Source organism: Euleptes europaea, chromosome 6 (assembly GCF_029931775.1).
Source record: "Euleptes europaea isolate rEulEur1 chromosome 6, rEulEur1.hap1, whole genome shotgun sequence".
NCBI lineage: Eukaryota > Metazoa > Chordata > Lepidosauria > Squamata > Sphaerodactylidae > Euleptes > Euleptes europaea.
The window spans coordinates 105,935,416-105,958,809 of NC_079317.1; the positions used below are offsets into that span (position 1 = coordinate 105,935,416).

Genomic DNA, 23,394 nt, shown 5'->3' on the forward strand with positions numbered 1-23,394 from the left:
ACAACCCGCCTTCCTCATTGGCTGTAAGAGTCTTGCCCAGGAAGTCTTTGAAGGCGCGGGGCCGGAACTGCCGACGCGTTGGCCGTAGAGGCTTCCGTTCCATTCCATTCCTCACCGTCATCACTGACCTGACCAGCAAAAGGCCGCCGACGGAGAAAGAAGACGGTCGATCAAATAAACAGGAAAGGGCTGTGTCGCACTCCGAAGGGCTTCCGCCACGGGGAAACCCGGGGGTAGAGCGTAGATAATCTCATGCTACAAATCGAGTCAGACCGGGACAAAGCCTCACCGAGAGAGGCCATAAAAACACCCGCGCCATCGTAACCAAACCCGAGGGAGCAGCTGTGTCCCGCAGCCGGGGGCTTCCCACGGTTGCCGGAACGCGCGGCCATCCTTTACTCTCTATGGTTTCTCCCTCCAGAGAAGTGGCGTGACCGCGGAGCGTTTTCCGACGGAAGTGTCGTCATTGCCCGCGGAAGGTCACGTGGGGGTGGCGGAAGCCCAGCAACCTCCCCCCCACTGGCGGAGCCCGGTGCGGCGGCGGCAGCATGTCGGACGCGGCCTCGCAAGTGTTGCTGGGCTCCGGCCTCACTGTGCTCTCGCAGCCGCTCATGTACGTGAAGGTGCTGGTGCAGGTGAGGCCTGGGGACCCCCCCCCTCCCTAGGAGAGCGCGGGAAAGCGGGGAGGGGGGAGCCTATTGGCCCCACGTGACTGCCCTCCCCTTCCCTCCCGGCCACGGCAGCTGCTCCCCCTCCCGTGCCAGCGTCGCTATGGCGACCTGGCCCCTTCCCCCCGCCCTCTTCAGACAGTCGTCCACCTTTCGGCCTGTTGTGTTTTTTTGAGCGAGCCCCCCCGCCCCGGTCCACCTGCCCCTGTTCTTGAGGCGGCCCGCCCCTGAGGGGGGCTCGCCTGCCGCCGCCCTGGCCAGGGCCGAGGAGCCGGCTCCGTTGACGCCGACCGTTCTTCTCGTTTCTGGCCGCCTCCCGCCTTGGTCCGGTTGCAGGGGGAGGGGGGGCTAAGAGCGCCGTTCGCGGTGCTGCTGAGGCAGCGGCGGCAAAAACTCCCGCCCCTCCCCCCACCCCGGCCTCGCTTTCCGGGCGCAACGGCCGCGGCCCTCAGGCGCCGCTCCGGGTGGGGGGTGGGGGCCCCCCTCTACCCCCCCCCGCGTGCCGTGTCGTTCCAGGCCGGGCGGAAGGCGGCGCAGGAGCCCCCGGGCCCCCGGCAGAGGCGCCCCCTGTCGTAGAAGGCGTGTCGCCTGCTGGGCGCGGCCTCCGCCAGGCACTCGGCCAGCTGCCGGTCGCACTCGCACGCCGCCCTGCCGCAGGCGCCGGCGGAGCGGCACTCGGTGGTGCCGGCGCGGCCGCACGAGAGCCGGTAGCGCTGCCACTTGACCCTCCGGCGGCAGCCCAGGGCCACCCGCGCGTGGCGGTAGCAGCAGTCGTGCCCGAAGCAGCACTCGTCCACCGCGTCCACGGGCCGCCCCGAGCCGCCGGCGCCGCAGTAGCAGCCGTACAGGTTGAGGGCCAGCAGCGGGGTCTGCAGCCGGGCCCGGTAGCACCACAGGGTCAGGACCAGGTCCAGAAGGCTGCGCTTCCCGCGCGGGCGGCCTCTGCTGGGTCCGGGTCCCTGGCAGAGCAGCACGGCCAGCGCCAGCCACGGAGCCGCCCTCATGGCCCGCGTCTCGGGGCACGGGGCGCTTCGGGCGGCCTCGCCTGCCCTTGGCTTCCTCGCCCTAAAGCAGGCGCTCTAAATCCAGATGAGTTTTTGTGCTGGCTTTATAGTCACCTCCTTTTCAAAGGAGCCCTCCTCCTCCTGTTCCTTACTGGTAGAGTCTGAGACACTCCCAGTACTTCCAGTCCCCAGGACTTCTTTATTTAGCGCGTTTGGCGGCATGTTGTTTTTGCCGGTTGTGGCTTTGTGCTTGTGCTGTCGCTGGCTGGAAAATGATATAGCTGCACAGAAACAAAAGCCTGTCTGTGCAAGACTTTAACACCTTTTGTGGGATGTTTTAATCAAAAATGCGAGCTGGGGAAGGATATTGGCGTAAGTGTGAATGCACAAATCCCTGCAATGTTTCAAATGAATCTATGAGTAATTAGGAGGCTACCTATTCTTAGCCTTGCAGTTATTTCAGTATTTTATGCTAGCCAGTACTGGTGCCGTGAGATAGGAGTAACAATCTAAATAATAATGCCACCTTCTGCCAGGAGGCAGTAGAAGCCCAGCTTGCCTGTAAAAGTTTAAACTAAATTGCTGATCTTAATCCTAGATAAGAGTTGCAGATTATGGGAAGTGTGTTACCTAACATGACCTGCTATGACAAATCAAGCAGTGGTTCATGTTATACTCAGCAGAGCAGTTTTGTGGTAGGAGAATCACACCTAGTTGGCTTTGGGATTTATTGTCCTAGTTTCAATGTACTCTTAACTCTAAAAGCAGGCAGTTCCTATCAAGAAAAAGTCTTTTTCCTAACTGACTTTTGCCTTTTTGGGAAAAAGTCAGCAGAAAAGGAAAAAAATACGCAAAAGAGACAAAACAGAAACTTGCAGTGCCATCCAAAGCAGAGTTACCCTTCTAAGCCCATTGATCTTAGTGGCCTGAGAAGAGTGAAACTCTGTTTTGACTGCATTGTTGATGGGGGTGAGGCTTTGCATGTGTCCTGTGTAGTCTGGTGCCCAGTGTACTTTGTACTCTCTCCCCCCCCCCCACTGCAGTCTGACTTGATACCAAATAGAAGTTGCACGCTATGTCCATTTTGGAAAAGTATTGGCTTTGTTTTTTGATGCACTGGAACAGTAAAACAGAACACAGCATTAAGTATTCTGAGTTTTTTTTCTAGTGTACATTATAACTGCTGGCCAAGCAAGTACTTATCAGAGCTAGGCTGTGTTGGAACAATTCCTTAGTGCACTGTTCACTCTTGAGGTTGCTGCAAACTGTCTGTTTGTTTTGAAGGTGGGATATGAACCCCTCCCTCCAACTTTGGGAAGAAATATTTTTGGGCGACAGGTCTATCAGCTGCCTGGGCTCTTTGCTTATGGTGAGTGTCTAATGTGTGAGTGTTGTTTATGAACCAGAAAGAGCCTAACGCAGGATGACTGATCTGCAATTTGTTACCTATTTCTTTTCGTGTAGCCATTTAATGTATACTTGGTTCTCCCAGATGTTTTGCAACTCTTGAAGGATAGCAGTGATGATTGTAAGGCTAAAGTAATGATAATGTCAGGGAGCCAGTGTGGTGTAGTGGTTAAGGGCAGCAGACTCTAATCTGGACAACCGGGTTCAATTCCCCACTCCTCCACATGAAGACTGCTGGGTGACCTTGGGCTAGTCACAGTTCTCTCAGAACTCTCTCAGCCCACGTGGTGGCAGGCAATGGCAAACCACCTCCAAACATCTCTTTCCCTGAAAATGCTACTGGGTCGCCATAACTCAGCTGTGACTTGACAGCACACACATGCACTCGCACACATACTGATTATGTCATCTTGGCATTTGAACTGAGAGAACTGTCTTACTGTTCTTTTGACTCAAAAGTCTTGAACAGATCGTGATGCAACCTTCTTGCAAGCAATTACTGAAGCTCAATATTTAATGTCTGCTAAGGTAGTTTTCTGATCCTTATATGCAAGGAAACACTGGACAATTTTTTGAGATGATATATTCACATAACCTATTAAAAGGGAGGACAAATACCTTTCTCTCAAATCAGACCAGATTTCACATGCCAATAAAAAATGTCGAAAGGTCTCAAGCTCACCGTATCCACATCTAAAAACTCTGTTCAAATACACTGGGCCGGCAAATCAGCCTTCCAGTATGGCTGAGGGAAATGAATTTAACAGAGCGAGCATAAATGCTCTTCTGTAATGAGGGATCATTAGGTCTTTTAAGTAGCTTGGAATAGCACAAGAGAAGGGAAGAGAAAACTGTAGAAACAGTTACTAGCTTTAGAATTCCATTCAGTGAGGTAAAGGTTCTTAATACTAGGTAGTGAGTAATGGTTGGGCGACTGGATATTTTTCCTTCCAGGTACCACACATGTGATTTGTCCAGTATATGAACACGCGTGTCCCAGCAGTGTCATATTTCATCCTTCCGCTTGTGTGCTAACATTTATGTGATAGCACTGAACACTGTTTCTAGACTCAAACTAATAATCAGGGCTATCAAGAGAAGGGATACTAATAGGGCAAGATTATGGGGGTGCTGGCCACTCTGGGTACCAGAGAAATCATGGAATTAAACTTCATATGATGTTCGGTCTGGTCCTGGATAGTGTGCGGGGGGCAAGAGGCTTGGTATCTTTGGCTGGGGACCTGTAGTGCCTCTTGGCATCCCTGAACTCTGTAGAGGATAGTACTGTCCGGTAAGGACAAGCACAGAGCCGGAGGTTTACTAACATTGTTATGGGGCAATCTAGTCCACAGTTAAGTGTACTGAAATCAATAGAATGTTAACATACTTTAGTGTGCTCCAGATTATGCTTGTAGTTCCTTATGATAACCTTGATACTGATGTTTGTTACTTGTCAGCAAGCTTAGGCTTTCCTTTCCTGGCATAGGCTGAGTTTAACTGGTTTCACATGTGTAGTATCATCAGCAGTTGTTATGCATTTTTATTGCTGGAATCTCCTCTTTGTAGGTGTGCTAGATAAATGGGGAAAACAACCAATGTTGGGGAAGATCATTATGTATTTGTTGATTTTTTTTTTCCTCAGCTAAACACATTATGAAGATTGATGGAAGGGCAGGACTCTTCAAAGGTTTGACTCCTAGACTCTGCTCAGGAGCAATAGGCACTGTAGTGCACAGTAAAGTTTTACAGGTATCTTATTTCTTTAAATAGTAATTTTAGTATGCAAAATAGCTTGCAGTCTTTATTTGTTTGTTTTTTGCCCATGCCAGAAACTTTGTGAGATAATCAACTATTGCTGAGTTGTGTTGGTGTTAGTTTTTTTACGAAATTGACTGCAGAAACCAAAAGCATCTGAGCTTGGTGAAGTCTGGTGCTTGACACTTAAAGTGCACTCCTAAGTAGAGTTACAGCCGTGTTTAGGATTGTACTGTTGCAGTGCAGTCCTGTGCAGAGTTACTCCAGTCTAATCTCACCACGAGATTCATTCATCTTACGTTAAAATAAGTAGTGCCTTAATTTTTCATACATATGAAGTACAACGTCTTAAACTTCTGTCTGATGTTGATAGTTTTAGGGGGTAGCTGTGTTGGTTTGCAGTAGAAGAGCTAGATTTGGGTCCAGTAGTACTTTAGAGACGAACAAGATTTTCAAGGTGTAAGCTTTTGAGAGTCAAAGCTCCTTAAGGTCGCAGAGATCTCTAGTCCTATTTGCATCTGATGAAGGAAGTGTTGACTTTCAAAAGCTTATACCCCAAAAACTGTGTTGCTCCTGGACCCTAATCTAGCTCTGTCTAATGTTGTTTGATTATTTTTGAGGTTGGAACTTATTATTGCTTTATTTAAATATTTGTATTCTGCATCTCAATAAAACATACTTGAGACAGCTTACAAAAATTAAAACAATAAAAGCAGCACATATAAAATAACATCTCAGTTTAAGGTTGCAGACCAATAGACATTTACTTGGAAGTATCCAGGGGTGCAGACATTTTGGTTGACCTTACCTGCCAAAATATGACATTGCCGGGCACTGCCTATCCCCCAATGGGAGAGGAGTGATTTTTTGTCTCTGATGTCATGCTAATTGTCAGAAGAGCATGAGGCACTTGTAGCTCAAGTTCAGGAGGAAGGAGAAGGCTATTGCATGTCATGCTGTATTTCCAAGGTGCTTTAAGTGCCTCCAACATGGATTAACCCACACCTTCCTGTTGAGTTTGGGAAGGGGAAAGAAATCATTTCCATGTTTGTGCTGTGCTTCTGCAGCATCCCATGTGGCATCAAAAGAGCAGTACTTGGGCAAGTGCTAGCCCACCTCTTGAAGCTGAGGAAGAGGGTGAGATTTGTTCCTCCAAGGCACATGGAGGTTGAATGTACCTTCAAGGTGCAATGTAATTTTGGGAATGATTGTCCATCTTCCTAGCTCCAAACTCAGCAAGAGAAATCATCATACTGATCAGAGGCTTGCTGAACTAGGGGAACGCTGTTGAGGGCAGGGAATACATTGGTGAGACCCTGGAAATAAGCCCCATTGAAGACATTGGCACCTCTGAGTAATCATGAGTAAGCCTTTAATCATGAGATACGTTTTGGTTGCTGTCACCATTTATCACTGCTCATTCTAAGAGTAAATGGAAAGGTCCTTGGTAGGTTCATGTTTTCAATAGGTCTTTAGGTGCTGAGCTCCTTATGTAGAGGCTGCAGAGCAGTGAACTAAAATTAGATCAGGTTTTTCTGTGGGCTGCCTAGATTGGTGCTGTGACTCTTTTGTTAGCTCAGCCCTTAAACAGTAGTTTCTTAGTCACAGAGCTGGATGGGCAGCTGAATCCTTTAAGTTAGTTTTGAAACTTTCAACCGATAGCCCCTCTTCCCCCCCCCAAAAAAAACCCTTCACAAACAAAGCAGTAAAGAATCCAGTGTAATCTGGGACTTGTAGGGCATGGTGTTAGACTGGATATTGCACTCATTAAAGGTAAGCACCGGGTAATTTCTGACCCATGGGGTGACGTCACATCACGACATTTACTACGCAGACTATGTACTACAGGAGAATGTGCAAGTATTTAAAATAATAAAATACCCTTCTGGAAATATATAACTTCTCTTTGGAACAGTAACAACAAAGAATCATAGAGTTGGAAGGGACCACCAGGGTCATCAAGTCCAACCCCCTGCACAATGCAGGAAATTCACAACTACCTCCCCCCCCCACACCCCTAATGACCAGAAGATGGCCAAGATGCCCTCCCTCTCATCATCTGCCTAAGGTCACAGAATCAGCATTTCTGACAAATGGCCATCTAGCCTCTGCTTAAAAACCTCCAGGGAAGGAGAGCTTACCACCTCCCAAGGAAGACTGTTCCACTGAGGAACCGCTCGAACTGTCAGAAAATTCTTCCTAATGTCTAGACAGAAACTCCTTTGAGTTAATTTCAACCCATTGGTTCTGGTCCAACCTTCTTGGGCAACAGAAAACAACTCGGCACCATCCTCTATATGACAGCCCTTCAAGTACTTGAACATGGTTATCATATCCCCTCTCAGTCTTCTCCTCTTCAGGCTAAACATACCCAGCTACTTCAGCCTTTCCTCATAGGACTTGGTCTCCAGACCCCTCACCATCTTTGTTGCCCTCCTCTGGACACGTTCCAGCTTGTCTACATCTTTTTTAAATTGTGGTGCCCAAAACTGAACACAGTACTCTAGTTGAGGTCTCACCAGAGCGGAGTAAAGCGATACCATCACTTTGCGTGATCTGGACACTATACTTCTGTTGATGCAGCCCAAGACTGCATTTGCCTTTCTAGCTACCGCATCACACTGCTGACTCATGTTCAGTGTTTGGTCTACTAAGACCCCAAGATCCTTTTCACACACACTACTGCTCAGACAAGTCTTCCCCATCCTATAATTATGCATTTGATTTTTCCTACCTAAATGCAGAACTTTACATTTGTCTTTGTTGAAGTGCATTTTATTAGTTCTAGCCCATTTCTCCAGCCTGTCAAGATCTTCCTGCATCTTGGCTCTGTGTTTCAAAAACATGTGCTTTCCTACTGAAAGCAGCTCAGTTGACACACTGAAGAAGTTTTTGAAAGATGACATGACCATGAACAGTTGTTGATTGTCTTTTGTAATTAATAAAGCCAACTCCTGATTGACCCACTTTCCTACTATGCCAGTGTTCTTAAGAAAAGCAGTATTTCTAAGTGAAGAGATTTTTGTACACAAAGCCATCCATCGGCACAGCTGTGAGTTATGGGAGAGGGAGGCTCAGCCAGATCCGTAACTCTTTTTGCGTCAGTTTTGCTCAATCTGTCTGATACATGTACTGAATCTCTGGGGTGAGGATTGGGGTAGATTGACTGGTCTGTTTAGTAGAAAGTGTGCTTTGGAAGGCAATTCAGCAGCCCATATTTGTAAGGATGTAGGGCAAAGATTTTTTTTTTAATATATTAAGGGATGTAACCAGAGAGTCTGAAACTAGAGACAACTAGTGAACAAGGTTTCTGTGAAGCAGACAACTCAGTTGAACCACAGAGAAGAGGCATGCCTGCATATGGGTCTGAAGCCAGTCTTACATGAGAGAAAATTCCAGTTCCTGAATACAGTTTCCTGAATATAGATTGTGTGTGTGTGTGAAGTAGATCCTATACAAAGTCTCTCCTAGAAAATGAAGTTTGTAATTAGAGGTTTAATTTCAAGCAGAGTGGCTGTACAAGCTGCATATGGTTTTCACAGCTTAGACTCTTCTGTTTTCCTCCTGTGTAGCAATGCCAAGAAGATGACCAAGCTGAGGTATGTTGATTCTAGGTTCTTTGTGTAAATTTTATCCTCCGTTCCCTGGGAAGTGATTATTCCTTCTTTGCAATACCTTGTGATTATAGTATTGGAAGACATCAGTGATCCGTATTGGACAATATGTAGAGCACTGTGTACCATGTGGAACGTATGCGGCTATGCAGAATATTTTCTTCCAAGAATTAAGAAAAACCTGATTGAAAACAAAATGTCTTGCATAATGGCTAGAGATGCTGTCACCCTAGGGCTTTTAAATATGCCTTTCTTCTGTTTTTTTCTGCAGGAAGTAAGGAGAAGTAGCAAAGAGTCCTCTCTGGAGAAAGTTATTAAGGAGGTAAGATGTATTGCCATGGATAGCTGTGTGTAGCTGCTTTAGGACTTCACATCCTCTCATGTCAGGGTGAAGTTGCAGTCTTCAGAATTCTTCCCTAAGGAGACTAGAATGGCATTTCAGCAGAGTTAGGTGCCCATTATGAAAGATCTTGTCTGTCTGTGCTTTGGGGGAATTGTGATGTGTGATAGTGTTTCTAACATCCTGCTTTGGTGTACATCAACAAAATGTCTGAGGTGTTGGAGACAGAACTCAGGGACACAAGGGCATGCATCCAGCCATTCACAGAGCAGGACTTTCCCACTTCTCTTTCTGCTGCAGCCTTCTGAACACCCTGAAATTTGCTGTAGAGGAGGGGCTGCAGACATTTAGAAACAGCATCAGAGCAAAATGGAGATCTGCAGTAGAAGGGTCAGAAATCACACCCACAAGTGGAAATAGCATTCTCTCAAAGGAATGGCATAGCATTCTGCTCTCTCCATGTTTAGTGGCAGGTTTTTCCTCCACCACAGCCATGTCCTAAATGCACTATTTTACCTTTTCTCTTATGAATAACTGAGAACAAAACCAGCCCCCTGCTCATGGTGACCTGTAGATGTGGAGCCATCGGCAAGTTCTGCCCCCTCAGTGGTATTCCAGCCTGAAACTTGTTTTCTTAGTCCTGTGTCAGTAGATAGTGGCAGCTCCAGGAGGCCAACACCACTATACCACACAGGCTCTCAAAGTTTACCTCTACACACACACACACCCTCTTGTGGCTGTGGACTGAAGGACTTGCTTATGAGTACTGAAACATCAAGACTTGTTTTGTTATTTCTCTGTAACAGCTTATCAACACCCTTCTCCCCAGAAGGGTGAGCAGCATGGGGTTGATCATGGCTTGTTGTTTGACAGTAGACTGCATGGCAGATGATGTCTTCACCTATGTACTCTTTTGGTTAAAATTTGCTTTTGCTAAATTAGGGATTTGAAGTCCATTATTGTCTGGTTGCAGTGGTCTTCTAGAAGGAGCCCTGTGTGCAATGAAATGCACCCAGCGATATTATTTCTAGCATGAGAATAGTTCAAGGCGCTCTCTCTAAATAAGCGACATCACTCAGCTCAAAAGGGCCTTACCCTTTAGAGAATTATAATTCCATTCTAACTGTAGACTGTGAGAAGTGCCTTGTTTAATAAATGTCAAAAATGTTTCACGTTGTAATCCAGATTAGCAGAAATCATTAAATTCTTCAGAGGAACCTAGTCAGGTGGGAGCGCAGGCCATCCCTTCAAATCTTGTCCTTCCTTTTGCCAGTTGATTATTCAGCCTTCTTCACAGTCTTATTAACTTTCAGGATTGCATGCCTTTCTGCTGATGCCTCTGGGTTTGTTTTATCTTAGACGTCCCAAGAAATGGTTGCACGTTCTGCTGCTACACTAGTCACTCACCCTTTTCATGGTAGGTATGGACTGGTAGCCTTTCAGCCACAATCAGCATAAATTTTAATCTTGGGACAATGAGCTTTGGTCCCATCTCTGCCACCATTTGTTTGGGTAATTGAAAGAGTAAGGGAGTGCTATTTTCTTGTGCCTTTAGGACCAGTGTTTCATGAGCTTGGCTATCTCATCTTGTAAAATGTTGGAGTTGTTTTTACTTTATGATTGTGAACTGGGGCTTGGTCTACACATGCTGCAGAATGAGGTGGCAAAGCCTTGAGGTGGTAGAATGGACTGTGCCACTTCAGACTGAAGGCGATATCACGTTTGAATTTAAAAAACATTTTTAAAAAAGCTCAAATAGAAAATTAGCATAGAGGCAAGAAAGCTGGTTCAGAACTTTTCTTCCTGAGATGCTAGTCTACTCGTTGAAAGTTTTGCTTTTTTTAAAAAACATGGGGCCTTTTCAGAAATTGTACCATGTATCTGCAGTCTGAAATTATATCTGCTGAAAAGTCTGTCACTTCATTCTACTGCATGTGAAGGTTAAGCTTTAGATTCTTGGAGCAGAGTATTCCTATATTGTCCTGAACAGGAAACGGCAACTAGGAAAGACTTCCCTCATTGATGTTCTCCCCATTGGCTCTCTCATTTTCCTCCAGTGATCACACTGAGGTGTATGGTGCAGTTCATTGGCAGAGAGACCAAGTACAGGTATGTGCATATGTGTGAGTTGACGTCATTCAGCTTTTAACTCACAAGACTGATGCTTGTAGCTGAGGAAACTAAAAAGGTGGTAAGGAGAAATTAGTGTGTGACCATTTTGGTTTCCAGTTACCCTTATTGGAGGAGACAAGTTGGAGGAGTGGAGATTAAGAGGCAGTTGGGGGAAGCCCTGCTTAGTATTTTCTTTACTCAGGAATAACTTGGTGGATTTCTCTTTTATTTTCCAGTGGAGTGTTTAGCTCCTTTGTCACAATTTACCGGGAAGAGGGCATCCTTGGATTTTTTGCGTAAGTACTTGTCTTGGAAGCCTTTACCGGGGTAAGCCAGTTTTTTTTCAGAGGGGGCCCACTGAATACTGTTTGTAGGAAAAACAAACTTCAGGACTGTTACCTTGATTGTCATACAGGCAGGGTGAGACCTCCTCTTCACAGTGGACAGAAGTATGAGTGGGGTGTGTGATGTGACCTTTTCCTAGGTGATACACAGCTAGTTGTTCTCTTTCAGGGGCCTTATTCCCCGCCTGCTGGGAGACATTCTGTCCTTGTGGCTCTGTAACATGCTGGCCTACCTCATCAATACCTATGCACTGGAAAACGGGGTAAGTGTATTCCTGGAAGGTGGGGAATAGGGCCCCTGAAAGAGGCCTTATTCCCCGCTGGCATGGGCAGTGGAGTGCTGAACTCGAGCAGAAGTGTGCAGTGCGTCCTGCTCATACTGGTCAGCCTGGAACAGTTTTTTTCTGGTCCTGCTGCTCCCCGCTTGCTGTCCCCAAGCCTCTGAATATGATTTCACATTGCTGCCTGCTGCTAGCACTGCCAGTGTGCTAATATGTTAAGCATTCACAGGCAACTCATGGGTTTTCTCTCTCCCTGCTAAGACCAGATGAGGTTGAGAACAACTACTGCTAATGGAGGAACATAGTTATGTTCATTAATTTCTTTTCTTTCACAGGTCTCCACCATGACTGAGATGAAGAGCTATTCCCAGGCAGTCACTGGTGTGCGTGTGCAATCTGTTTCTCTGTCCAGGGGGGTGGGGTGGGGGGCTTTCAGTGACCATATAAAGTTGCAGTTCCTAGACTTCACGACCCTGTCTATAATTGCAAGACCCATTTACCAATTACATCCATTCTAGACAGAATGTTTGAAGCTGACGTGTGGATTGTTGCTAGGTTCAAATTATTTTTGAGGTCTGAGGTGAACAGCTGTCAGTCATTTTCTCAATTTAACCAGAAATGGAAACTCGTATCCCAGATCAGAATGCCCTGTGAAATAAGTGCATTGAAATACATGTAAAGCTCTGCCTTTCCAGTGTAACACATACTTCCTGTGACATAGGTGGCTGTAGGGTTATATTTGCCTGTGGTTTTTAGAAGGCTTTATCACAAACTAATTCAAAGCTGGGTGTCTGTGGGAAACCGGTGGCGTCCTTTCTGTTGATACATCTTCTGAATTACATTTGCAGTTCTTTGCGAGTATGCTGACTTATCCCTTTGTACTTGTCTCGAACCTGATGGCCATTAATAGCTGTGGGTGAGTGCAGGGTATCTCTTTCTTTAACCTGTTTTTTTATTTCATGTTTTAAAATGTATCATATCTGGTATCAGCTTTTAGGTCTTATTTCATCATAGGGCAGTGAGAATTGTAGCAGTGTGCCCCCATCTTACAGCTGGGTTCTCCAGATTGTTCAGTAGCTGTTCTGAGTAGTTTTGATTCCATAGCCCACAAAGCTTGAAAATAAAGCCTTCAATGTTTTTGTTGAGATGGTAGTTGGAAAAATTCCTACAATAACGGTAAGGTTTTAATTTAAAGTACAGTGGTCAAAGAGGTATCCTTTTCTGTGCCCTGCCTATATCCAAAATAGCTGTGGTTGGAGAAAGAAACTCTGTGGTTGGAGGTATGCATGGATTTCTGGTTTTGTACAGGCACTGGATTTTATTGGTTTGTGCAGTCCCAGTAGATGTTTATAAATTTGGATACGTATTAAAGTTACTCAGTAGATTTCCGTCCTTGAGTATGAGAAAATGTGTAACTTTTTTTGCAGTTTTGTTTTACCGAATATTTCATGAGCATTAAAGTTTACTTAATGAATTGGATAATAGAGACGTAGAAAACAATGAAGTTAGTTTGTTTCTTGGGACAGTTTCCTGGCCGGAAGATTCTTGGTAACTTCATGCCATATAGCAGGTTGGGGAGCTGCAAGAAAAAGGGGAACTTGGCAGGAATCATTTGCCTTTCAGATCCTTCTGATCTTTTCCCCCCCTCCAGCAAGTTAGGGCAATAAGCTACTTGTTACCCAGTCTGAGGGTATATGTGTTACAGTGGTTTGAGAGAGAAGTGAAAAGGTCAACCACAAGTCAAGTCAAAAGGGAAAACAGAAGGCATGCGACAACTGAAAAGGAATGAAAGCCCTGCATGCTCTCTTCATGAAGATACCTGTCCTTCTAGGTGCAGAAACGCACCTTGGATTTAAGAGGTGTATGTGTCTACAGTGTGCCCAGCTTGTCTTTAAAACCATTTCACCCATTCCAAAAGAGGAAATATTTCATAGGAAATTCTTTTTGGTACTCCCCAAAATTTCTAATTTTTCTATTGGAAAAATTGATTAAAAGACCTTGAAAGAAAATGAAAAAACTTTTTTTAAATTTCCCATTTCCCCCCCAGGCCTTCACATCTCTAACCACTTCTAGTTATTTATTTTCAGTTCTACCTGAAGCCTACTAGGAGTAGGGTGGTTGCTCTGGAAGCTGCACCTGGCCTACTGCTTTTCAAATGGCCTTGAGGCTAGAAATCTGGGGCTTGTGCCTGCTCGTAACATGGGATATTGGTGAACTATTTCAACAGAACCTTGTTTTCTGCTTTTCTCCCCCCCCACCCCACAGGCTTGCTGGTGGTCTGCCCCCTTATGCGCCAGAATACAGCTCCTGGATAGATTGCTGGAGCCGGCTGCATAGTGAGGTATGAATTGCCCATCCTTTCCTTAGAGGACCATGGCATTTTAGGGTCCCTCCTCCTATGCATTGTAAACTCAGCAAGAGGCTCATCCTCCTAGTCACCGAGTAAGGATGCCAGACAGAGTCATTGGGGTTTGGAATGCCTTCCTCCCCACGTGGATGCCAGCTGTCCTGCCAAGCCAGGGTGAGCTTGCCTGTCCCGCAGCTCCCCTAAAGGCTGGTCTGTGTAGAGGCCTTTGAGGGTGGATCCCTTTCGTAGATGTGCTGAAACTGATGTATGTTGTGCTTATGCAAGTATACCACTCTGGAATTTGTGTGGGGTTGCTTATGTGAGAGCCAGATCTTTCCCCCTGGCATTCAAGCTTTACATGTGAGATGGGACTCTCTTGGGAAGACGTGCAGTGATGCATGTGAATTCTGAAGTAGTACTGCCACCTTTCTGCAGATTTAGGCTATCTTATGTAGACAGTAAGAGAAAAATATGTCAGAACGTTCTCCACAGTTTGGGGAAGTGGTAGTCCAGCAGGGCTTCTGTAGCAGGGTTGTTCCGAAGTACAACAAATCTTCAGGATCAGTTTTGCAAATTGTTTCTGTGGGTAAGGTGCTGAAACCACTGGCTTCAGACTTACTTCAAGCAACTTCATTCACTTAATTTTCTTCACTCGTTTAGGGCAACATGAGCCGAGGGAACAGTCTGTTTTTCCGGAAGGTGCCTGCAGGGAAGCGATACGTGTGGGAGGAGAAGAGATTTCACTGAAGCCTGCGACTCTTGTGGCTGCCCCAGATGCACAGAATGATGGCAGTGTGCTGATTTCTATAAAGATTTTTTTAAAAAAAATAATCACTTAATCTTGGGAAATGGAGCTGGCTGTGAGCATGACTTAATGACACAGGTGTGGAGATCTCTCAAATCAATGGAGGGAGCTGGGGACATTGAGGACGAGGGAGCTCCTCAACTTGAAAATGGTGGCTTGCCTTCATAAGAGAACAAGAGTCATTTACTGTCCCCCAAGAGGAAAGACGCCTGTTCAACTGTCCTCCTAAAGGGGGCTACACCATCCTACTACTACTGCGGGCTGGTGGGAAAGTAGTGTTTTCCCCTGAAAATAAAGGCTGCCTGTGAGCTTAGTTTGGGTGGGATTCCTTGTGCCTTTTATATTTTAATTAACTTGGGGAATGTGGACCAGTAGTTTTTCCTTCTTCACCCAGGTATGGCATCTTTCTTCCATCCAGACCTATAGAAGCAAATCACATTGCCTACATGCAAAAAGTGAATCCTGCTTGGTAAGGCAGGTAGTTAAACATTGCTAAGGTTGTGGGCAAATAAAGCTTTTGTTCTGTCATTAAGGAAGGCTGGAGAGTGCTTCTGAGTCTCCCCAGTAACCTTTCTGAGGCAGTTTTGTGACAGCTGCCACAGAGAGATACTGCTTGAAATAGCTGCATATGGCTGTTGCACAGAATGCCACTCATGTGCAGCCACTTATCATGTGGATTGGGACATCCTTTCCCCTAAAGTGCTGCAAATTCTTTTTTTTTAAAGTATTGTATTGTGGAAAATACTACTCCCTTATAAGACCGTGTGTAAAAATGGCTGCAATGTAGACTTATCTAGAGCAATCTCCAGGTAGCCTCTCTAATATGTAAATCAGCATCTCCCCTGGTGTTGATGTAGAAATACTGAATGAGCTGAAGAGCTGCTGCAAGCACTCATCTTCTGAAACTGGTTACTCTATCCAAGGGTTAAAAGCTATCAAATGTGATTTCCTGGATCCAAGAGGCTTCAAAGGTTATCCTTCCATCTATGCCTGCAGATGAAACCACTGATGGTGCAGAATGTGGTGGGCCCAACCCTGTATTCTATGAGGGAAATACTATTAGCATTTTTTGTGTTAATAAAGGTGTAGACAGTGCTATCAGCCATTTATTTAGACTTTCATTATGGTCCTACCAGGAGATCAATGCAGAAGAGCTTGAGGCCCAGTCAGGGTTCCCCTAGCCTGACTGCAGCATTTGCACAACCAAATGTGATGTTAAGGAACTGGTTTGATTCCCCTCTCCTCCACATGAAGCCTGCTGGGGGAGACCTTGGGCTAGTCACAGTTTTCTCAGAACTCTCTCAGCCCCACCTACCTCCCAAGGTATCTGTTGTAGGGAAAAGAAGGGGATTGTAAGCTGGTTTGAGACTCCTTAAAGGTAGAGAAAATTGGGGTATAAAAACCAACTCTTCTTTCTTCCTCTGGCAAGATTTCAAAGCAAGAGCACTCATGTTACTTCCAGGCTAATGTATCTGCAGAAGAGTTCAGAGCATGTGGGAGATGTAAGCTGCTGTGTCCTACGACGATATATGTTTATGTATTAGATCCACAGGTGCTGATCTGCTTGAATAATAGCACTTAAGCTAAAGGAGCCGTGGTTCCTTTGTGGGAGGGGAGTGTGTTTTGCTGATTCCTACCTGTATGGCTGGTGCAAGTCCCTTGAGTCCTGGGGCTGAAATTTGGGAGGGGGCTCAGGAGGGGGGAAGCAGACAGCTCCTTTCTCATAAACTCTGGGAAGTTAGTTGGATTTCTAACCACATTTTTCCTTTCTTAGACCCTAATTTTATGCCCTCTTTACCTGGTGTTTAGTGATTTTTAGAAAAGCAGTTATTTCTTGGAATATCAGTGAAGCAAATCAAACTAATGTGACAAAATGGTTATATATTAGAACTCCTACATCCCACAGTAATATTGTGCAGGAGAGGGTGAACACTGAAATGGCAAAGCAAAAGTTAACAGTGTTAAAGAAATAGCTACCTTTGTACTTCCTTTGAGGCTACTATGTTTGTATGTAAAGTACTGTCAAGTTGCAGTTGACTTATGGCGACTCCAGCAAGGGGCTTTCAAGGTAAGTAAGAAGCAGAGGTGGTTTGCCATAGCCTTCCTTGGTACTGACCCTGCTTAGCTTCTGAGATCTGACTAGATCAGGCTATAACCTGCCACTTTCCCTCTCTTTGGGACTCAACTGGGTGAGATGCTTATATTTCTAATTCTGCAATCCTATGAATACTTGGCAATAAGCCCCACTAACCTCAACAACATATTTTTGAGTACACAAGGCAAGACATAAGATTGGGCTGCATGAGGTCATAAAGGGTGGAGGATAGGTAGTGCAAAAAATTATTCTGGAGAGCTGTGCCACACTCAAATTTGGATTGCTTTCCAGTAAACTCTGGACATCATGCCAGGCATGCAGACAGAGTGCCTCCAGAAGTGGTGGTAGGTCTTCTTGCTCTTGGCATATAGTGCCACAATTACTTTGTTGTTAAATGCCACAGATAGTACTGTGTAGTTGCTATAGTATACCTCCCAATCAATTACTTGATACTGGGAAAGTGAAATATTGTACTTCAAACATCAGCTTTTATTGCATGCTGTTTGTGTTGAACAATGACAACTGTGTGTGTAGGGGGGTCTCAACCCAAGCAAATTGCATTTTACAAATACAGACAACTAATATATGGTTTAATTAGATTTTGAACACCACAAAATTAAAGTATTGTAATAGTACATATCTTAACAGTTGCATCAACTTTGCAAGCTACGGTTTTATGCCCCTACTCAGAAGAAAGTTCCATGAACTCAATGAGACTTGCTTCTGAGTAAGTATGCATAAGAGTGGGCTTTTACATGTCAAAATATCATTTCCCTACAAGACTGGTTTTCCTTAAAGAACTGTTGAGAGACATTCATTACCAATTTTAACTGTTCCTCAGACACATGAAGCTGCTTTATACTGAATCAGACCACTGGTCCATCCAAGTTAGTATTGTCTACTCAGACTCTTGTCGGCTCTCCAAGGCCTCAGGTAGAGGTCTTTCACCAGGGACTGAACCTGAGACCTTCTACGTGCCAAGCAGATGATCTACCACTGAGCCATAGCCTCATGGGAGGGAGATGACAAGAGCTTCAGGGGAGTATAGGTTGGGAGCTACATTCTTGGTTGAGCAGAGATTTCAAACTTCCTGGTAGGCTTGATTTGGTATGATTAACTGTGATCCCTGGGTATCGACAGCTAGAGAGAGACTGCTGCAGAAATCTGAGATGGGTAACAACCAATTTTACTGTCCCTTCCATTATTTGCACAGGCTTGGGAATCAGGCTTAGGGTGCTTCTCAGTAAGTCAACACCTGAGGTGCCTCTTATTGTAGGGCCAGGGGGGTATGCAAGTCATAGAACAAAAAGCAAGAAGTAAAGTTGGCCCCAAGGCATTTCAGGGCCCTTTTCATAGGTGTGTTGTTTTCCAGGACATCCCCATACACGTGGTAGTCTGTCTTCTCTAACTTTTGGGCTAGTGCTGCTATCACCAGCTGAATGTAGCCTTTGCCCCGATAAGCTGGCATGGTGTAAGCATGGGTCAAACATCCAAATTGATCCAGTAGGATCCAAGAGATTGGATATCCTTCAGCATCTAGAAGGCAACAACTGGGAAAGGAGCTGATCAGCTGAGTTAAATACTGGAGGCTTTGCTCACTGCCACCTACGCTCCAAGTTTCATTCAGCAGGGTGTCATGGGTTGTATTGAGGGAGGAGAACTTCATCTCTGAGCCTAGCCTGGAGAAGGAATGGGAGGTTAAGACCAATCTGCAGAAGCAAAAATAGGGTGCTGATGGAATAAGGGCAACCTATCTGCCACCTCAATATGTATTTTATTTGTTGCTGATAGTGTTTTTTATTCCTGTGCTAGCAAATTTTCAGAAATTGGTACAGTATAGAAGCCAGCTTTGTTGTGCAAACATTGTTAGTATCATAGACTCAAGGTAGTGTAGCCCATAGCTGTGTATTGAGGAAACTGATCACATTCTGCCACCGGGAATACTGGCCTCTCAGAAGTCTGGATCCTTTTTTTCGCTCGGCAGCGAGCGAAAGAGCACCACCACTCCAGGCCAAACTTGACGGGATGGGGTCATCCCTTCCCGACGTCGACAGCCATCGCCGGCGTCGAGTCTAGACTTCCTATGTCTACGCCAAGGCAAGTTCGCAAGGAGGAGGAGGTTGGCGAGGACGCCGACTTGGACTCGGAGCAAGGTTCAGAAGATACTTTCCTCCCCTCACCTGAGGATACGGTGGGGGATCCCACTCCAATATCCCCTACAGAGGATTTGAGAATGTTCTTGGAGCTTCTCCTCCATATGGCTAAGGCCTTGGGGTTACTTACCATGCAGTCCGATCCCAGACCTTCTGACCCCATTATGGGGGTTCTTTATAGCCCTGACGCGGGTCACCCTAAGCTATCCATGGTTCAGGGCATCAAGGAGGTGGTTATGACGAGTTGGCATAAACCTGCCTCGGTAGTAGCTTCTGTCAAAAAAATAAACTTATATAAAATTGATGAAGGAGAGTGTCAGTTCCTCTACAAACATCCACCATCTAATTCCATCATTACTGAGGTCTTGGCGGCCAAGTACAAATCTGGTTCGCACTCCTCTCCTCTGGACAAGGAGGGCAGCAAGCTTGATAGCCTGGGGCGTAAGTTATATTCCTCTGCCTCATTAGGCATCCGTATAGCCAATTACAGTGCGCTTATAGGGAGGTACCAGATGTCCCTTTGGGACAGTGTTGCAGAGGTGTTGGACTCTCTACCTGAGAAGAGGACCCTCCTCAAGTCCATCCAAGCAGAGGGTCAAAAACTAGACAAGAACCAGATAGCTGCCTCTAGACACATGGCGGACTGCTCAGGCAGAGCCATTGCATCCAGTATAGTTCTCAGACGTCACTCCTGGCTGCTTGCATCTTCTCTGGCACCAGATGTCAGGGCTCGCATTGAAGATATGCCTTTCGATGCTAAGGCACTCTTCTGCGAGCAAACAGACGAGGTACTACATAACCTCAGGAAACAGAAGGCTACGGCCAAGTCTCTGGGTGTCACCCACCAACCAGGCCCCTTGTTCAAACCCCGTGCCTTTAACAGGCCTTCTCAGCCCTATTACCCGGGCAAGTTTCACAGTCCCCATTCCTGGAACTACTAGCATCCTCAATCCCAGTCCCGTTACCAGCCCAATTCCCAACAGGGAAAGAGATTCACCCCTAGGGAAAAAGGCAAGAAGGGGAGCTACTTCCCCCAAGACCAATCTCTAAAAAAGGGTTCGGAATGACTGACCGAAGGTTTTACTGCTGGCATGTTTGGTGAACGCCTCTGTCATTTTTTCAGTAAATGGTTACAGATTTCTCACGACTCCTGGGTATTGAATATAGTTCAAAACGGTTATTTCATTGAGTTTACCTCAATCCCTGTGTACACTCCTCATTCCCAGCCTTCGGGCACAAAAAATGGTCCAGAGAGAATTATTGGACGAGGTCAGCTCGCTTTTACAGAAGGGAGCAATTCAGGTTGTCCCACCCGCTGATATTTGCTCGGGTTTCTATTCAAGGTACTTCTTGATCAGCAAGAAGGCAGGAGGAAAAAGGCCCATTCCGGACTTAAAGAGCCTGAACAGGTTCATAAGAGTTAGGAAATTTAGAATGCTCTCCCTACCACAGATCTTACCCCTCCTATCGGGGCCCCTGTGGTTTGCTGTATTGGACCTGAAAGATGCCTATTTCCACATTGGCATTCATAAAAGTTCAAGGAAATACTTGCGTTTTTGGTGTGCAGGTGTGGCCTACGAGTATAGGGTGTTACCTTTCGGGTTATCCTCAGCTCCCTGGGTGTTCACTAAAGTTATGGTCAAGGTGGTAGCTCACCTGACTTTGCAGGGATGTTGTATATTCCCATACCTTGACGACTGGCTTCTGGTAGCCAGCTCCCAGCAGGAATTAGTACGATCGGTAGCTACAACTACATCTACTCTCTTGGAGTTAGGCCTGGTTATCAATTTCCAAAAGTCACGTCTAGTTCCAGCAAGATCTATAGAATTTATTGGGGCTGTATTACAGGTTGAGCCACATGCCGCCTTCCTACCCCTACCCTGAATCAGAGCCATCCAGAAACTGGTTAAATTCTTCACTCTGCAGAGGTTTCAAAGGGCGGTCACTATTCAGAAATTGCTGGGATTGATGGCCTCGACCACGGCTGTGGTCCCGTTTGTGAGGCTTCGCATGCGGCCCCTGCAGAACTGGTTTTTACGAACCTTCAGAATGAATGTGGACCCCCAGGGTAAGAAACTATCTATCCCCAGATTCATTCTCAAATCCCTCAAATGGTCCGACGAGCACAACCTGCTTAAAGGTGTGAACTTCGGTGTCAGCACCCATGAAGTGCAGCTCTTCACCAATGCCTCCTTAGGGGGTTGGGGAGCGCATACAGGACCCCTAACAGCAAAGGGCCTGTCGTGGGCTGAGACCATATAACCAGGATTATGTTAGGAAAGCATGTCCCCATTAGGTTTTATAAGGATTAAATGTATTGAGAAGATGTAATTACTTCATAAACTGGAATTGAATAAGCTCAAGGCTTGTTTGCCAGATGGAAGTAACTATTTAAAAGCAAGCCTGATTCTACTATTATAGTCATACCATGGAATAAACTAGTATGCCTGTGACAGAACCAGTTCAAGGTCAGCAAAACTTACTATGCTACTCAAAGTCTTGATGTAATTATGTAAACTGTCTCAGCTGAATATTAGCTTGCAAACTAGTGTATGAGCCTGACTGACTATTTTCTAACAGGTCTGACTATTTTCTGCTGATTGGAAATAGGCAAGCACTGCTTGTAAGTCCTAGGCAACCATCTGTCCTAGGGCACTGGAAAGTTATAAATAGAGCTCTCTCTCGGACTACAGGTTAGAGTTGACAGAGGACAGCGGAATGCTGTCTGGCTGTTGGCCCTCCCAAACATCCGCTAAGATGTAAAACTAGGAAAGCAGGGAGTTGAAGGAAGACGCTGGACGCTGTCTGACCTCACTCCCTACATATGTCTGTTGCGAGAGACTAAGAGAGAAGATCCTGATAGTCTGAACACTCTGACTTATGGACTTCCTCCATCGACCAAGAGATGTAAAACCCTTGGCAGCCTATTCCTTGCATGGATTAGGGAAACTGATTCTTGCGTGGATCAGGACACATTTATTCTTGTCTTTTAATTCTGGAGAATTCTCACAGAGAAATATTATGCCATACAATCTGTCTCTCTGAAGACGGATTGTCTGGAATAAACTGTCTGTATAATGCTCCATCTGGTGATGGAGACTCTTGTGTTCTAAGGATCATAAGAGAATGGACCTTGCCATATTTGAATATGGTGACATTGAGAACTCATTTGTTCTAACAAGACTTATGTCTTCTCACAAGATCCACCTTATATACAGTCTTCCTAGTCTTATGGACAAGATGTAAATGCAGCTTCTCTAAGAAGCCTGTTACAGAGCATATTTCAGGGGTTTCTCTACACAAGGTGAGAGCACTGAATATACTCTGCAGTCGGTTCTAAGACTGAGGTCTGACACAGAACTGTCTGACATACACATGCATACATGAACATGCATTACAGCCAACAATGGCTTAACACATAGACATACTCTATTTGGAATACATATAATTGGAATACATGGATGGAGATCCATGGAGCCCGAAGCTCTTAAACTGAAATATACTCAGTACTCTCTAGAGATTGGTACTGCCAGAGAGTCTGTAGAATGGAGTTAACACTCTACACATAATGTTAAAGCTACACATAGCTTCAAATACTGATTAATCATAGTATGGTTAAACCATTAGAATGGCTCTTAGCTATACAACAATGCTTATAATAAATGCATGCTTAGAGCATGGCCTAAATATAGTCTTTTCTGTTCTGAAGTTCATCTTCAGACCTATAGATCTTAAACATGTAAAACTTTGTGGTTTCATAAACTTCAGTCACAAATAGACTGCTGAAAGAGCTACAGAATCAGCTCTAACATGAAACTATGAAACCAGAGAGATCTCTTCTATTCTTACAACTACTAAAAGTATTGAAATAATAGAAAGAATATCTGAAGGAAATTATTCTAAATGAATTTATAGATCCTTACAGAGACTCTACAATGGGTTAACTGGGTTAAGTACTAGAATACTTATTCAGTGCACTAACCATTATTTTATAAGATTTCGGTAAACTATTATTTCCTGAATGAAATATATACTTGAGAAACTCTCATATAGAATCATAAAGATTGATGATATTGCTACTGATGCTTGCATATATATTTGTTCCTGTTGAACTAATATAGTTTTCTGTAATTATTTACATGCATATATTTTATGTGAAATAAATAATATTTTTATTCAATTATCCTTTTCATATTTTTACTAGAAGTATTTCAATAAAAAGACTTGCTTTTTAAAAGTAGGTAAAGTTGTTGAGTCCTGCTTACTCGATGATTGGCTGAATAAGATACCTTCACTTCTCAGTGAAACATTCTAAGAGCCTATCATCTGAACAGCACAACCTGCTTCAGGCCGTTGGGCTCCTACAGAGGCATCTTTGCACATTAACATTCTAGAGATGAGGGCAATTAGATATGGCCTTCTTTCTTTTTCAGATTTTCTGTCAGGCAAGGTCGTCCTCATCGCTACAG

General features: G+C 45.1%; 1 protein-coding gene across 1 annotated transcript; it reads left to right on the forward strand.

Annotated features, from left to right (window-relative positions):
- The first annotated feature begins 543 nt into the window (after window positions 1-543).
- On the forward strand, window positions 544-14,722 carry MTCH2 (mitochondrial carrier 2). The gene is made up of 13 exons (XM_056850894.1): window positions 544-635; window positions 2,957-3,041; window positions 4,722-4,828; window positions 8,407-8,433; window positions 8,720-8,770; window positions 10,148-10,205; window positions 10,846-10,897; window positions 11,137-11,196; window positions 11,414-11,507; window positions 11,861-11,908; window positions 12,374-12,441; window positions 13,791-13,866; window positions 14,533-14,722. Exons 1-13 carry the CDS (start codon window positions 549-551, stop codon window positions 14,617-14,619), a joined length of 900 nt encoding a protein of 299 aa, XP_056706872.1. The 5' UTR covers window positions 544-548; the 3' UTR covers window positions 14,620-14,722.
- Window positions 14,723-23,394: the final 8,672 nt, after the last annotated feature.

Bases quoted from the DNA above. Each gene is read 5' to 3' on its own strand.
- MTCH2 (XM_056850894.1), top strand. From the start codon at position 549: ATGTCGGACGCGGCCTCGCAAGTGTTGCTGGGCTCCGGCCTCACTGTG. The intron at 11,197-11,413 runs GTAAGTACTTGT...GTTCTCTTTCAG, and splicing joins GGCATCCTTGGATTTTTTGC to GGGCCTTATTCCCCGCCTGC. The intron at 12,442-13,790 runs GTGAGTGCAGGG...CCCACCCCACAG, and splicing joins ATGGCCATTAATAGCTGTGG to GCTTGCTGGTGGTCTGCCCC.